The sequence below is a fragment of the Telopea speciosissima genome, chromosome 2 (genome assembly GCF_018873765.1).
Source record: "Telopea speciosissima isolate NSW1024214 ecotype Mountain lineage chromosome 2, Tspe_v1, whole genome shotgun sequence".
NCBI classification, from domain to species: domain Eukaryota; kingdom Viridiplantae; phylum Streptophyta; class Magnoliopsida; order Proteales; family Proteaceae; genus Telopea; species Telopea speciosissima.
This window is the reverse complement of record NC_057917.1, coordinates 60,705,358-60,722,442: the sequence shown is the minus strand read 5'-3', so window position 1 is coordinate 60,722,442 and position 17,085 is coordinate 60,705,358. Positions and strand designations below refer to the sequence as shown.

At 44.2% G+C, this 17,085-nt stretch overlaps 1 protein-coding gene across 1 annotated transcript; it reads right to left on the bottom strand.

The window, feature by feature from the left end:
* Nucleotides 1–197: 197 nt before the first annotated feature.
* LOC122650186 lies at nt 198–16,586 on the bottom strand. Its single transcript, XM_043843513.1, has 8 exons — nt 16,518–16,586; nt 13,810–14,068; nt 13,333–13,382; nt 13,184–13,236; nt 11,527–11,922; nt 8,583–8,602; nt 2,665–2,669; nt 198–209 (listed from the first exon to the last, which is right to left on the bottom strand). Exons 2-5 carry the CDS (start codon nt 14,046–14,048, stop codon nt 11,611–11,613), a joined length of 654 nt encoding a protein of 217 aa, XP_043699448.1. The 5' UTR covers nt 14,049–14,068; nt 16,518–16,586; the 3' UTR covers nt 198–209; nt 2,665–2,669; nt 8,583–8,602; nt 11,527–11,610.
* Between the last annotated feature and the right edge of the window lie 499 nt (nt 16,587–17,085).

The following is a 17,085-nucleotide window of genomic DNA, read 5'->3' as shown; positions in this document are numbered from 1 at the left end:
GGCCGGTCTTTGAGGTCGGCCAGGTCTATGAGGACTGGTCTTATGACTTGGTTGCCGACCTATGAGGGTCGATCTTTGAGGTCGGCCAGGTCTATGGGGACCGGTCTTACGACTTTGATTTAGGAGCTTCTAAATATGCTAAGTGATGGAGAAAGACTTTATTTCATTGAATCAAATGTCGGGGCTGAAGTCGAATACAAGCATGTTCAGTTATTGAAAAAAATTCTTCAAATTTTCTAAGTTCCAAGGTCTCGGTACCTTCTTGCCCCCCGGAGTCTATAAGCGATACGTCCCGGGGCAAATTTTCTTGGAGACTATGTACGGGTCTTCCCTGTTTGGTGCTAACTTTCCTTGCTGCCTTGGCTGGGATGCGCTAAGCTTTCTGAGGACAAGGTCCCCTTGACGGAAGTGTCGCTCTTTTACTCTTGAGTCATAGTACTTTGTCGTCCTCTATTGGTATGCCGTGTTTCGGAGTAGTGCATTTTCTCGAACTTCATCGAGGAAGTCCAGGTTGGCTCTCAGTCCATCTTCATAGGTCTTCTCATCGAAGTTGAGCACATGGTACGACGACACCATAATTTCGACCGGGGCGAGGGCTTTGGTCCCATAAGCGAGACGAAAAGGGCTCTCCCCGGTTGGTGTTCTTACTGTCGTCCTATATGCCCATAGGACACTTGGGAGCTCTTCCACCCATCTTCCTTTGGCCTCATCTAACCTTCTCTTAATGCCGACGAGTAATATTCGGTTGGACACTTCTACTTGTCCATTTGCTTGTGGATGAGCTACTGAGACGGGTCAGAAGTCAATGTAGAAGTGTTCACGAGAACTCTTGGAAGGTCGGGCTTGTTATCTGATGAGCACTTTGATAGTTCGCGTGCCTTATCTCGATTTTCCATGTGATGAGCACTTTCGATAGTTCGAATCGGTAGATGACCTTATCTCAGAAGAATTTTTCCATGTTCTTCTCGGTGATGGTTGCAAGGGGCTCGGCCTCGATCCATTTGGTGAAGTAATCGATCGCCACTACCACGTACTTCCTGTTTCCCATTGCCGGGGTGAAATCTCCGAGAATATCCATTCCCCACATAGCAAAAGGGATTGGGCTCAGCATTGAGGTCAGCTTTGTTGCTGGTCGGCTCGGGATTGGTGCAAACAGCTGGCACTTCTCGTATGTCTTCACATACCTCATGGCCTCTTCTTGCATTCTTGGCCAATAGAATCCTTGCCGAAGTATCTTGTATGCAAGAGCTCGGCCACCCATATGACTCCCGCATATTCCCTCATGCACCTCGGCCAAGACATACTCAGCTCCCTTCGGTCCAAGGCATCAGAGAAGAGGGGCCGAGATTGCTCTTTTGTAGAGCACTCCATCGATCATGGTGTACTTGGCAGCTTGGATCTTGACCTTCCTTGCTTCGTCTCGATTCTCCGGGAGCAGGTCATTCTCCAAGTAGTTGACAATGGGGTCCAACCAGGTCGGTCCCTCCTCTTCAATGTGCTTTACGCTTTCTTCTTGTAAGGAAGGCTTCTCCAAAATCTCTATGTACACTGATTAGCTCAGATATTGGAGGTCGGTCTCCGCCAACTTTGACTAGGAGTCAGCCGCGGCATTCTCTTTTCTCGGTATTCGAGTCATCTCAAAGTGCTCGAGTTCAGAAATTAGATCTCGTGCTCGGCTCAGGTAAGCTATCATCCTTTCGTCTTTGGCCTCATAGTCTCCATTGACCTGGTTGACCACGAGTTGGGAGTCTCCTCGCACCTTCAATCACTTTACGCCCATTGCTTTGCTGACTCGAAGTCCGGCTAGGAGGGCTTCATACTCGGCCTCATTGTTCGAGGCGGGAAACTTGAACCTCAGGGCATATTGGATCAGAAACCCTTCGGGGCTCACCAGGATCAGGCCGGCCCAGCTTCCTTCAGAGTTGCTTGAGCCGTCGACATTCATGGTCCAAGTCGGGTCTGCCGTAGCCCCGACCTCTTCTACTGTCTTTTCCTCCCCAACTTCAAGGTCGGGCCCTGTGCATTCGGCGATGAAGTCGGCAAGGGCTTATCCTTTTATCGCCGTCCTCGGATGATAGCTTATATCGTATTCACTTAGCTCAACCGCCCAGGTGATCAGCAGTCCCGAAACGTCAGGTTTGTGCAATATCTTCTTGAGTGGCTAGTCAGTCAGTATCGCGATCGGATGAGCTTGGAAGTACGGCCTTAGTTTCCTTGCGGCCGTAACAAGAGCGAATGCTACTTTCTCGAACCCAGAGTATCTTGTCTCGGCGTCGACAAGAACGTGGCTGATGTAGTATATGGGTCTTTGAGTTCGACTTTCTTCCCTAATCAACACCGCGCTGACCGCTACAGGGGTAGCGGCTAAGTAAACTTGAAGCTCCTCTTTTGGCTCAGGTCGGCTGAGAAGAGGCGGGTTGTCCAAATATTTATTCAACTCTTCAAAAGCTTACTGGCATTCGTCCGACCAGATGAAGTCCTTCGGGTTCCGGATATTCTTGAGGGCCTTAAAGAATGGTAGGCACTTGTCGCCCGACCTCGACATGAATTGTGCCAACGCCGCCACTCGTCCGTTTAGCCTTTGTACTTCTCGGATCGTCCTTGGAGGGCTCATCTCTTGGATGACCCTGATTTTTACCGGATTGGCTTCGATGCCTCTGACAGAGACCATGAAGCGGAGGAACTTTCCCGAGGTCACGCCGAATGCACACTTGGCGGGGTTCAGCTTCATTTGATTCTTCCTCAATACGCCAAAGGCTTCTTCCAGGTCGGCCAAGTGGTGTTCGGTTTTTAAGCTCTTCTCTAACATGTCATCCACGTAGACTTCCATGTTTCTTCCGATCTGCTCGCGGAACATATAGTTCACGAGCCGCTGGTACGTCGCTCTGGCATTTTTCAATCCGAACGGCATGACCTTGTAGCAAAAGTTTTCTTGGTAAGTTCGGAATGCCGTGTATGGCTCATCCTCCTCATGCATCTTGATTTGGTTGTAGCCGGAATATACGTCCATGAAACTAAGCATCTCGTGACCTGTCGTGGCGTCGATCAAGAGGTCGATCCGAGGTAACGGGTACTCATCTTTTGGACAAGCCTTATTGAGGTCGGTGTAGTCGACACACATTCTCAACTTCCCGTTCGGCTTGGGGACCATGACGACGTTAGCCAACCAGGTCGGGAATTTTTCTTCTCGGATGAACCCTGATCGATGGAGCTTCTCCACCTCTTCTTTGATCGCATTTTGTCGATCAAGTGCGTAGTTCCTTCTCTTCTGCCGAATTGGTTTTTGACCTGGATCTACGTGGAGCTGGTGTTCCGCTATATGCCTGGGTATGCCCGTTATGTCGGCAGCCGACCAAGCAAAGACATCGGCGTTTGCCCTTAAGAAAATTCTGAGCTGATTCCTCTGATCTTTATTCAGCAATGATCTGAGCTGGACCACCTTTGTTGGGTCCTCATTGCTGAGGGGGAACGGGGTCAGGTCTTCCATAGGTCGTCCTCTCCTCTCGATGAGCTCATCCTGCTGATCTTCGGGGAGGTGTTTGACGCACATTGCCATTCCTCGGACATTGCCTTTGTTTTGCTTGACAAAAGTAGCATAGCACTCCCGTGCCTTCTTCTGGTCACCTAGGACTTCGCTGATTCCGTTCTCGGTGGAGAACTTCATCTTCATGTGCATCGAGGAGATGATAGCTTGGAGAGAGGTCAGTGAAGGGCGGCCTAGTATGGCATTGAAAGCCACTACTGATCGTACTACTATGAATTTGACCTGGATTATCGCCTGGCATAGAGCTTGCCCGATCGTGACCAGCAGGTCGATTGAACCCTTAATGGTCGCGGCAGCTCCCGAGAACCCATGAAGTGAGGTGCCCTCCGACTTGAGCGCTTCATCGCCGAAGCCAAATTGTCGATACGCATCTAGCGACATGAGGTCCACGGATGCGCCGGTATCGACCAATACTCAATGGATGAGTCTCTTTGCAATTTCTACTTGTACCACTAAAGCATCGTCATGAGGCAAACTTATACCTTCGAGGTCGGCTTCAGTAAAGGAAATCGTTGCCGCTGGCTTGAGCTTCTTGGTGGGCATCTCGGGGACTCCGAAAAACCATGCGTTTGCCTTGGCTTTTCGAGTAGTCTCTTGTCCGGGCCCTCCGAGGATGGTGTATATGGGAGCTCCCTTGTCACTGCTCGGCTCGGACCCATCCTCTTTCTTCTCAGCTCGGACTTTATCTTCATCTCGCTCGAGTTGCCTATTTTTGGACCTTGGCTCGGTTCTTCTTTGATCGAGCTCTTCAGGTCGTCGACCCCCACGCTCTTCACGACCTCCCTTAACATATCGCTTCAAGTGGCCTGCCTTTATTAGCTCTTCGATTTCTCTTTTCAGCTGATAACAATCCTCGGTGTTGTGGCCGGTGTCCTTGTGGAATTGATAATATTTGTTAGGATTCCGAGATGACCCTGCTTGCATAGGTCGGGGCCGGCGGATGTACCCACCGTCTTGTATTTGCATCAAAATCTCCTTGCGCGAGGTATTCAGCGGGGTGTAATCGGGGCTCCGAGATCGATCCGATCTCTTGGCTCGACGATCCGTCCTGGGCCGCTTGTCTTCCTTGCGATCATCGATTGTCGGCCTTTTCTTATCGGCCCGGCCTTCGTTTCCCTTCCGGGCCTGGAGGACCTCGGCCATATTTACAAATTCATTACACCTCTCCAAGAGCTCGGCCAGATTTTTTGTCGACTTTTGGGCCAAGTCCTTGATGAGGTCCAAGTCGACGAGCTCATTGCTCATGCCCATATGGGCCCTGGCCTCGTCCAAATCCTTGATGTCTAATGATTCCTTGTTGAAGCAGGAGACGAAAGCTTGGATCGACTAGTCGGGCCTTTGCTTCACGCTGAGGAGGTTGATCGTTGTCTTCTTGTGTTTCATACTACTCTGGAAGCGCGTGATGAAGGCTCGACAGAGTTGAGCAAAGCTTGTTAAGGAGTTCGGCGGCAACCAAGAGAACCATGAGGTCGTCGCGCCCTTGAGGGATGCAGGGAAGGCTCGATAAGAAACGATCTCGGTTCCCCCCGTACATGGTCATCATCGCATTAAAGTAGTTGATGTGATCCATCGGGTCGGTTGTCCCGTCATATCGGTCAAATGGGGGAGGTTTGAACCCCGTCGGTAGTGACGCGGTCATGATCTCAGGAGGATACGGGTGACGCTCAACCAACGAATAGGCGTCCGGGGTCACTTGTTTCTTCAACCCCTCCACTTGCTCCGCCAAGTCTTGTAGCCGCCTCTCCAGCTCGGTTTCAGGTGCTCGGCCAACCGGTTCATCCACTCGGTACAAATTGTTTTGCTCGCTCGGCCTAGGTCGACCATTTGGCTCCTCAGCCCGAGGTCGGTAGGCTCGGTCGTCCCGTTGTGGTCGGCCATTCTGGTCAGCTCGGTCTGCACCATCCTTCCTTGTTCTTCTTTCCTCCTAGAAGTTCGACCCACGGGGGCTCCCCTGTTGTTCTTCTCGGGCAGGCCAGCTTTGACGCCGGGGGGTATGACGAGATCCTTCACCTTGTCTCACAGAGCGTCTTTCATTCGGCTCGTTCCCTTGTTCTCGGACTCTCCTCAGCTGTCCGTCCTCTCCGAGTCGTCCAAAAAATACCGACCTCCTCACTATCGAGCCTGCTGGTTCAATTTCCTGCCCTGTTCCCGGGCTTCGGCGATGCTCTTGCTCATCACGTCGAGTACCTCTGCTAAGGCGCGGAGGAGGAGTCTTCTGACGAGACGGGTGTGAGGACGTGGCTTGGCTAGGCTCGGCCCTACGCCGGCCACCATTTTGCTGTAAGTTTCTCTCTGCGTGGACCAGGGCTGGAGGGGGCGCCACCAGTGGTTGGCCCATCAGCCCACCTCGGGCCATCTGGTTCATGAAGGTACGCAGCATCTCGTTGGTGTGGAGCATCTGCAACTACAAGTCCATAACTTGTCGATTATTTATCGGGACTTCGGGGTCCAAACTCTCCGATAAGGGCGGCGGCCCTAGTAGGCCCAGCCCGCCCAAGTTTGGCTCGGCCTGTACCCGATCAGCCGCGGCTGAGGCTAGCACACCACCCCATCCCACCCTCTGGTGGGGGAATGGTACTAATCATGGTGCCCGTGATGGGCTGCGCACCCCCTGCCCCGAGTGGGTCTTCTGTTTATCCCCTGCCGTGAGGCTTCGGGGGGCGGTGATCGCCTCGTCTGCCCAACGGGCTGTGGCTCGTGCGTACGGGAAGTCGAGCCATGCTGCCCTGATCTCGTGTGCACCATTATTGTTGCTCTTGAAGTTGGTAGAAACGACGATGGCCTGCTGATGTCGTTCCCACAGATGGCGCCAAATCTGTTGCGGGTGAAAACCTCTGATGCCCGATTCGCCCACGGATGAGCCTGCAAAAACCAAGCGATGAGCACCAGAGAGCCGGTGTGGCTCCAGCCAAGGACTCTCCGACGCTCAAGTCAGGTCTCCAATGCAACAGCGTAACTGCGTAGTGAAAGCAAGATGAGGAATGGTGCTTCATACCTGGGTATTTATAGAGTGAGGATGAGATGAGGCGGTTGGGAGAGTCCTAGTATGGTAGGAGTCCTTCTTTTGGAAGGCTCTCTCGCGTAGAGCGGAGTCGAGAGCCATTTTCGGGGTCGGGCTCTTATTAAGGTAAGAGTCCATGTAAAGTGTGATTTTGTATTGTGTTGGGATCATGGCTCGATCCTTATCCCGTGATTCTCGGGATGTGCTGACGTGGCCCCGTGATCCCCGGTGGGGCGCTATGGTAGCCTCTGTGGAGGAGGGCTCGGCCTAGGAGGTTGGCCTGGCCGATCGACCCTGACAGTCACCTCGGCCTGGGAGGTCGGCCCGAGAGGTTGGTCTTGGCAGTCAGCTCGGCCAGGGGTTTATGGCTGACTTGTGTGAGCTCGGCCTCAGCCATCAGCTAGCTTGTGCGAGTCTGGCTCTGTCAGGTGACTTATCGGAGATGGGGTCAGCCTGGTTTCCTGCTCGGCTCAATTCGGTTCTTGGACTGAGGTCAGGTCGGCCATGTGGTAGCCTCTGATAGGTGGGGTGTTTTTATGCCTCATCACCCACTAATTGTTTTGGAGTCATAAAGATCAACTGCTTTGGTATAGAGATTTTCTTGTGTGACTAGTGGGAGGATGAAAATTTTATAACGTAGATATTTACAAGCAACACTTGTGGTGAAAATGATATCAAAACATTAACAAAATTGCAGCTTTGATGAAACGTATAGTTAATCCTAGCTTCTAAAGTACATAATTCATTTTCCTTCGTTTACGAAATGGAAAAGAAAAATTAGAAACCATAGACTAATTTCATCAATGAAGTTTCAACCATTAGAAGTTTAATGAAACTGGAACAATTACCCTTGCATTTAACCAAGGAATAGTTTCCGTCGTTTGAAAAGCCCTACTATGGGAATAACTTTTTGTCTTCGACGTGGTGAATTAACAAATTATAACCTTACTTTTTCTCACTTGTTTTATTTCCAAAGTTATTTAATGCAAGAAAAAGGATTTTCAAAAAATTGAAAGTTATTTTATGTAGCATTTTTTGTAAGTCCTTTATTTTTTATTTTGTTGGTAAATCCTTTTTTCCTTATACTAAATATGACATTAAATAACTTTTGAAAATAAGATAAGGGACCAAAAAATAAGGTTACAATATTGTTGTAACCGACCTTGGTTATAATGCCTACAATGGTTCAACCAAGTGTGAAGGAGATATTTAACGTATCTTATTGTTTGGTTAGTTGGACTTTCAACTTCATTTCTAGGAGATTAATGGTTGTGTCCATTCCTTAGCCTGGATGTCTCGTATATGACATGTAAGACACGGCCATATTCCATTCCTTGGTTTTTAAGCATTGATGTTTTTTAAAATCTTATGTAACACATGTCTTCTATTTGAATAGAATTTCTTTCTATCTTATGTAACACACGTCTTCCATCTGGATATAATTTCTTTCTATAAAGAAAAAATATATCTTTGTTACAATAAAATTTTGCCATCATTACTAAATGTGATCTCTATGAATTTTTTTTGGGCTGAAAAATAAATAACATTAGGTGAAAGGTTTCCTACACAGTCGTGTAAACCGTGTACAAAATTCCCCCCCCCTCCTTTACTTTACTTTTTGCAAATTACTTTTCATTCACAATTTTCTCTCTCTCCTCTATTCCATCTCTCTCGTCTCTATTCACCTCCTCTCTGCAACTGTGTGCGGGAGGGACGAGGGCCTGCCGGAAGACCAAAATCGAACCACCATTCCCTCGTCTCTATTCATCTCTCTCATCTCTACCTACCTCTGACTTTTATGCTTTTTCACAAAATTACTTTTCATTCCCGTTGTTCTCTCTCTCCTCTTTGTTCATCTCTCTCGTCTCCATTCACCTCCTCTGCAACCTGCGCGTGAGAGTGAAGAGGGCCTGCCGAGTGCCGGAACAGTAAACTGGGTTTATTGCAACCCAATTGCATTGTACAGCTATTCATCCCATTACAGACCCTAAAAATTTAAGAACAAAGAAGATACTAAAAACTGACTATATTCAATGAATTTTTTTTTCAGCTTCTGGTTTTTGAGAATTTTGGGCAAGGATAGATTCATAGATAGGCTGGATATAGCATAGCTCTCTCTCAAAAAGCCAAGTATATTGTGTATAAGCACATGTGAGAAAGCATTTAACACAGGGAAGAAGATGCATTGCATTGCACCCTTCCTTGGTTTTATCAGTAAATCATTCACTCATTTATAACTGAATCATCAAATTCCACACACAAATTGTAACTCCTTTCGCACGAACTCCAATCCTCCTCTTATTCGCTCTCCATCCAAATTTAAACCCTGTTTTCCTCATTCTCTCTTCAGATTTCAGAATAGCCCAACAAATGGATGCTAACATAGTAACAGATCTCAAGTCGGAGGAGCAGCTCTTCTTCGAATGCTTCTGGAACCCAGAACCTCTGGAGCTTCAGAGGTGAACACGAAAATTTTATTTTACTTCTCCGTAATTTCTATCTGTATGGATCTTATTTACTTACAAGTGTAGTAATCATCTTTCTGAACTTGTAGATGCAGTGCAAAAGAAATTACCGATAACTTCGATTGTCTTGCTCTTCAGAACAGTCTCTTTGAAGCGCATTACGAACCCTTTGTTGGTTCATCAATGGCAATAGATTTGATTTCATCCCAGCTCCCGCTGCTCCCAAATTTGAATTTGGAATTTCAAGCTTTTGATGTTTTTGACTGGTTGGAACGCTACCTTTCTCCCAATGGAGGTTCGATTATGCTGTTCCGGCACTCGGCAGGCCCTCTTCACTCTCACACGCAGGTTGCAGAGGAGGTGAATAGAGACTTAGAGAGATGAACAAAGAGGAGAGAGAGAACATCGGGAATGAAAAGTAATTTTGTGGAAAAGCATAAAAGTCAGAGGTAGGTAGAGATGAGAGAGATGAATAGAGACGAGGGAATGGTGGTTCGATTTTGGTCTTCCGGCAGGCCCTCGTGGCTCCCGCACGCAGTTGCAGAGAGGAGATGAATAGAGACGAGACAGATGAATAGAGGAGAGAGAAAATTGTGAATGAAAAATAATTTGCAAAAAATAAAGGGGGGGAAAAGTTTCGTACACGGTTTACACGACCGTGTACGAAACCTTTCCCCATAACATTAATAGAAAAAGAAAGTTAAATACATCATTTACATTAGTACCATGATACTTACCTTGCCTAGCTTTAAGAGCAGCTATGGTATGGATCTTTATTCCCTCAATTTGTTTGCCCCTCAATTTCCTCAATTCCATCTAATAGGAGGGCAGAAATGACCATCCTATCCCCTGTCCAAACACACTGCCCAGAATGGGGTCCACCTTACTCTATTAGAGGGAATTGAGGAAATTGACGGGCAGACAAATTGAGGTGATATTTTTCCACTATGGTAGCTACAAACACATTAACGATCCACACACTTAAAAGTTACATCCAAAACTTTAATACAAGAGGTAATATCTAAAAGAAAACGATAAATATCCCATGGCCATCCAGCTTGAGGACTCCACACTAATCACTCCACCAATTCTTTGTTGTTCGATCAAATCTCTATTCCCTGAAATCCTTTGTCCATTGCCAACTCAAGATCTTGCATGATTCTTATGGCCTTCGATGCCAACAAGTTCCATGAAATACCATAACTCACAACGACAGAACAGAAACATGAATAAAAAAGGGCCACCCAAGCCATCTAGTAGGATAGATAACCGGATCAGTAACACCATACAAAATAACAATTGGCCGATCCACAGATTGTAGAGCACTGAAAATAGACAACACACACATGGAAGAAGAGCACAAGAAGGATAGAATGGGTCATATACTCATATCAAGTTTTACATGAGCCACCCATTTGTAGATCATCTTCACAACCAAAGAAGGCATGAAAGGGATATTACAAAAGACTGACTTGTTACAATAAAGCCAGATGAAGTACATAGTTATAGCAGCAACAAAAAGGATACAAATTTTGTCTCAATTCTCAAAGTCGAACAACAAACAAAGGGATTAAAAAATCAACGAAGGGTGAAAACTGAAGTGCTTCAATGCGCAACCCCAATGGCCCAGCAAACCAAATATGTTTAACCACAGAACAAGAAAAAAAAAAATGCCAGGCTGATTCATTACCTAGATCGATGGAGCTTTCTGCAATCAGCAATTACATACCAAGGTAGGCCCAAGCAATCATGGAATAAAGGGTCGGTATCGTTATCATATAGACCGCATATCATTGTTATAGGTCAGTTAACATGTCGATCAAAAATGAGTCTTGATTTTCACATGTAGATGATCGAGATTTGCCATGTCATCAGTCCATGTGGCGCATCCATCAGCAGGACAAGTCATGCTCTATTTCTAGTAATGCTGATTACTGATATTTTATCCACTGCAAAGGAAAACCAATGTTTGGGGTTGTGAGGTTATCTGTGGAACTTTTGCACCAAAAAACCCAAACAAGAATTGGTTATTATGGACTATCACTACAGCAGTGATCAAGATTGTGCAGAGCAAATGCTGTAACCAAGCATGCACCACTGTCCAAATTCCAACCATGTCATGTTTAGAGACTATTTGTCGCCTGTGTTTATACTTGTAGTGGCTAAATAAAAGCTCTTAAGGACAGTTCTCTGTTGGCTGATATTTCATGCAAGACAACATCTGGTCAATGGAAGAGAAGAAAAAAGGAAAAACAAGGGGGGGGGGGGGTGAGGGGAAGATTAAAGGGAAAAAAGTATCTCTGAAAAGAATCTAAACCACTGTTTGGTTCCAAAACTTGTACAGTCAAAAGATTTTAGCACATATTTAAAGATATCCATTGAGCCTGGTAATCCAATGGCTTCACAAAAAATCACAGGGTACAGAAATAGGACTCAAGAAAACCACCCGGGGGGGGGGGGGTTGTGGTATGGCTCTTTTGGTGGATAAATACTTTTTTCCAGTTAAGCCAAGTGATGAAGCCCCTCCATTACCAGATCTTTTATTTTCCTTTCTGGTCCTTTTGTGAGGTTTCAAGAGCTGGATCTGACACATTCACCCTCTATTGGCTTGAATCTGGTTTGGATTTAATACTGTTGCTTTGAGTTGCACAAGTGCTGTCTTCTGATTTATTTTGGGGACTTGAGCTAACAGCTGCATGATGCTCACTCGTAGAGCCTTCTCGTTTATCATTTCCACTTGACAGTTTCTTTGTTTCAACAATAATCTCCTTTAATGTCTCTTCTAATGCATCCAGTCTGACTTTCACCTTCAACAGCTCTGGATCAGAGTCAACTTCTTCATTTTCTTCTGTGACATTCAACTCCATCTCTTTTGCTTTTTCTTCCTCCTGCTTCTTTTTGAGTTCCACCTCCTGAGACCAATGATAGAAGCAAGGAATTAATAAAAAATAGATCTAAACGTCCAAAAAAAAAAAGGAACATTGAAATTGTACCATTACATGAAGTATTTGATTTGACTACAGAAGCTTAAATATAACATTCACATTTTGTTGAATTTTGGACACTATACAGCTAAAAATTTAAACTCAACAAATACTGACCACAATCCTAAATATATTTAGGGCAAGAGATCTCTACTTGGTCGCATGGTCTCTACACAAGCGCTTGGGCCAATGGGGGAGCACGCCTGGGTATTTACCCAGGGGCAGAGGCGTCATTTCACGGTGCCCTGTGAGAGGGCGTAGGAAACACCACCAAGTAGAGATCTTTTTCCCATATATTTATTACTGATTCAGTATACGTGCACTTATGCAACCATTCAGATGCTCCTACAGCATCCATCAAGGGAAACAGCATCCATCAAGGGACTTGTTTATGGATATAATTGTCCTAGAAAAGCTTTTCAATAATAAAAAGTTGGGTAACCATGGCCTGATTCTACCACATGGCAAATCAGATGGGGCTGAAAATTTGTTGACGTATAGATTCCAACATCGCCTTTTCACATGTCAAGTTTCAGCCCAATTCGAAGTTTACCCCATGGCAAAAACAGAATTCAGGACTACAAAAGGGTGCTTGGGACTATAGTGGAGTGCATGGATATACACGGGAGGGTAATTTAAGGATGAAATTTGACAAGTGACCAAGCTACGAAATTCCCTGTATACCTGACAGTGAATATTTGCTACAACATTCCACCACGTGGCAGAATCAGGGCCATGGTTACAGTCTAATTATAACCAACGCGGCTACGCTTAGCATAACCCACGTACACAGAGATTTACATGTTAAGTGCCACAAGGGATAAAGACATCGCAACAATAATGCGAGTATGAGACGACATTTGTTCTCAATGGTAATAGTTGATTGTCTATCTTTCATGGAACTAGTTCTTTAAAAACTTAAATCCCGAGCCAGAATCACAACAGCTATTGCCTTAAAATTATCTCCCCAGAAAAGGTGGCATTGTAAAGGTTTCTTAAATGAATGGCTTAAACTGGTAAACCATATAAAGATCTTAAGAGGAGAATGCTTTCCTTCTTTACATGGTTAAAAATAATATTTATGCATGCATGTAAGAACAAATGGTGTTTAAAAAAAAACCCTTGATGAGGAAAACAATAGAGCACAATAACATGCAAACAATATCCAGAAAAGATAAAATTTCATTACCGCCTCCATCCTTCTGATCTCATAGCGAGCATACTGAGCCACCAAAAATACAGCTGTTACAGGATATAAATTTTTTCAGATTGTAGTGCTCAAAGCTGAAACTTTGAAGTATGTTAAATGGTCAATAACAAGCTAGAAAATTGAGATACCCAATGAAGGCATGCAGGCAAAGAAGAGCTGCACTAGATGAAAATCAAGCCTGACAATGGGAGAAAAGCCAATTAGAATTTTTCCAAAAACTGCAATTAGGAACGAAACCAAGTTAGGGTGGACAATGAATGTAAGTTCATAAATAAACGTGGAATTATTAACCCTTTTTTTTCAATAATATTCCGTTCCCCAGGAAACTCCTGATCTTCTTATATTATATAGATATAAAGTCAAAATGGAAGCCAAAAAGCTAGCTAATATTATTTAAGTCTAGCCCTTGCAAGGAACTGATATAGGCCTCTACCACACAATTCAATTACAATTGATACTGATTATCTAATAATTTATTCAGATTCTCCGAGCATTAAAAAACATTACAAACCTTAAACCCCAATTAAATGACACATATAAACCAAATTAAAGCTGACAAAAAATTGTAATAAAAAAAGGATGGTTCCAAACTGAAGTATCAGTACCCAAATTTCTTCTTCTTAGGGGGTGTGGTGAAAAGAATCTTAGCAGCAGTCATGAAATCCAGTTTCTCTAATTGACGATACACATCGTCATCCCTAATTGCATCATCCTTGTTACTGTTTTCATTGTTGTTTCCTTTTGAGACAATGGAATTGTTGGAGCAGAGAGGCCTGGGATGGACGAGGCGTGCTCCCCCTAAAAAATGGCAAAGATCTGCTCCCACATGAAATGTTCTACCCATCTTCTTTCAACATTTCTGTACTGCACATGATACATGAACACTCTTCACATTCAAGAAAAGAAGAAATCAAGGTTTAAGACTTAGCTCTGCTAATTATCTTTCATCAAGTTAACTAAAAACATGATGCAGAACTTTCTGAAGACCTACATATATAGAGAGATTTATCACAGTATTGAATATATATATATAGACATTGTTAGTGCCTTGGGAAGATTCCTTAGGGATGTTTTTTTTTTTGGGGGGGGGGGGGGGGAAGAGAAAAGAAAAAGAATCAAAATCCAGGCATTCCAATAAAAAGGAAATGTAAAATCAGGACAAGGAAGATATATATATATATAAAAGCAAGTTACAAGTTACAACTGAATCAATTCAATGAGACCTTGCACACTACCACAAAACATGTCCTGTTCCACCATTCCACATTTCCACTTAATCTAGGACCATGTCTTCTGTTTAATTGTAAAGTCCTAAAATCAGGAATTGCCACTCATTCGTGTTGTATGAGTCTAAAAATGGTCCTCCTTGATACTATGGAACCAATCCAAATGAAATAATTCTGAAATTCATAGTTTCAAAGCACAAATGTTTTTTTTTTTTTGGGGGGGGGAGGGGGGAGGGGGGAGAATAACAGATCATCCCCCACTACCTACTCTGATTACTGTGTTCCCGCCATTACATCTCAACATCATCCACCTATGCACCTTCACAAATGGACATCTTGTGACTTAGTGGCGAATTAGTAGAAGACACATGCATAAGTTTAGTCAGTAAACATACTATTAACCACTAAGAAGCTTCCCATTAAAAAATACACCAAAACAAGCACATGTTTAAAAGATAGAATATCTTAATGTATAAGATTGAATATACTGGTGGATCTCAAACCTGGTCAAGCTTGTCAGGTGTAATTGACATTTTAGAAAATTTTAGGCTGTGTTTGGTATGCATTCCCATTCTCAAATTGCAAAATGCATTATTGACTAAGAATGAGAGCATTATTTGGACACATGTTGGTAAAATACGTTGTTGATTTTAGAATGCATTTTCAGCATTTCATCGAACAATTCCTGGGCAACTTGAGTATTGAGAATTTGCTCAAGAGTAAGCCCCAACGGAAGAGGATTTGCACTATCATTTATCAACCATTACCTGCACGCAAAGAGAGAGAAAATAGAGGGAGGAAGAGAACAAAACAGAGAGGAAAGTTCTCCAAGCTCTCCAGAATGATCGAGGCTGAAACCTGAAACGAAACAGAACAGTAACCTTTGATGTTCTATAGTTTTTCATACGGTCTTCTTTTAACTTCGTGAACGTTCTTTAACTAAACATGAAACCTATAAAAGCCAACTCCTCCCTCCATCCCTTCTAAGATTTTACTGTACACAAAGCAAAGAAATCAATTAACAAAGCTTTTCGTTTTGGATTCTCAAGCAAAGCTTCGTTAATGGCGAAGACTAAAAAGGCTATCGGAATCAACTTGGGTACCACCTACAATTGTGTAGGGGCATGGGCCGTATGGCTGAACGACCGGGTCGAGATCGTTCCCAACGATCAGGGCAATAGAAGAACTTCTTCTTACGTCCGCTTTCACTGATAGAGAGCCACGGAGAAGCAGTGAAGAAACAGCCCCCTTTGAATCCAACTAACGCTGTCTATGATGTGAAACGGTTAATTGGGTGGCGATTCTCTCAACCATCTGTTCAGAACGACGTCAAACTCTGGCCCTTCAAAGTTGCCCCTGGTCCTGGCGATAAGCCCATGATCGAGGTGAGTTACAAGGGCCAGAAGAAGCTATTGTCACCCTTCGAACGTGAACGCGGAACGCAGAATGGATTGAAAGCCCGTTCCAGAACGGGCCTTGTTCTTGGTCGTGTTCCATTTTTTAAGAATGAGAATCCATACCAAACAGCCTTTTTGGCATTCCAGAATGCGTACCAAACGCAGCAATTAATTGCAATTCCTATACGAAGCTTGAGCTTGCAAATATATGGATCGCCCTTTCACAGTGAGAGTCCGCTCATTTTTCAAACCCATTACCTTTATATTCTAGAGAAATGCACTATCCTCATCTGGGTTTGTCAAACAAACAAACACTTGTTGTGGGTCTTTTGCTCTTTTGTCTACTTCAGAAAACGCCCTTTGTTGTATATCCGCATGTAGGTTTTGTCAACAAAAATAGTTGTTCTTCTTTGCTGGGGGAAGAAAGGAAGAAGAAGAAGGAATTGAAACCAAATTAACCAAAGAATCCGAAACAAAAAAATCATTTCATGAACTGCCGGAATATAGTGCAGTTCTCATTCTAACAATGGCTAAATGAAAAATACTAATCCATGAACAGACGCATGAAGTCAAGTCTGCTGAAATAAATACCAGCAAGCAAATTGTTCACACTTCTGCCACCCAAGATAAATGATCGAAGAAATACATAACGAATTCGAAACCTTGACGAAATTGATGAGAAGAACATACCAGTAGACAGAAATAGTGGAAAGCTTAGAAGTAGCCACATTTAATCAGTTCTTTAGGGAACCATTATAGTCTTATAGAGTGCTCTCCGCGCAACAGGTAGTCTTCGTTGGATCAAAATGAATTCAGAGACTACTCTAAAAGGCCGAATAAGAAGGGTACAAATGTAAATAAGGTAAAAGTTTAAGGATGAAAGTGGAATAGGATAAAGGCTGCATAAAGTCACTTGACCTTCAGGGTTATCAACGTTTTGTCACTCTCTGCAAGACTGCAACTACTAGGGACGCTCTCGAGTTTCTCAAGCCTCTCAGGTCAGAAGCCATATTAAAACTTAAAAAGCTTATGGGTGAGACATCATTCTAGATTTTGGGGAGAATACAAAACGCCTGCTTGTTTACTAATGGATGCTATATTTGCGTGTCTGAGTTCCAATGGATGAGATTTCTGTTTTTTCAAGGAACCCTTATTTTTGCCTAGTGAAGATTTTATCGTTGTGAGCATCACTCTTCTGTTCATATCCTTACATAGATGTACAGAATATGGATCTTCATGCTTGTAGTTAAGGCTTTAC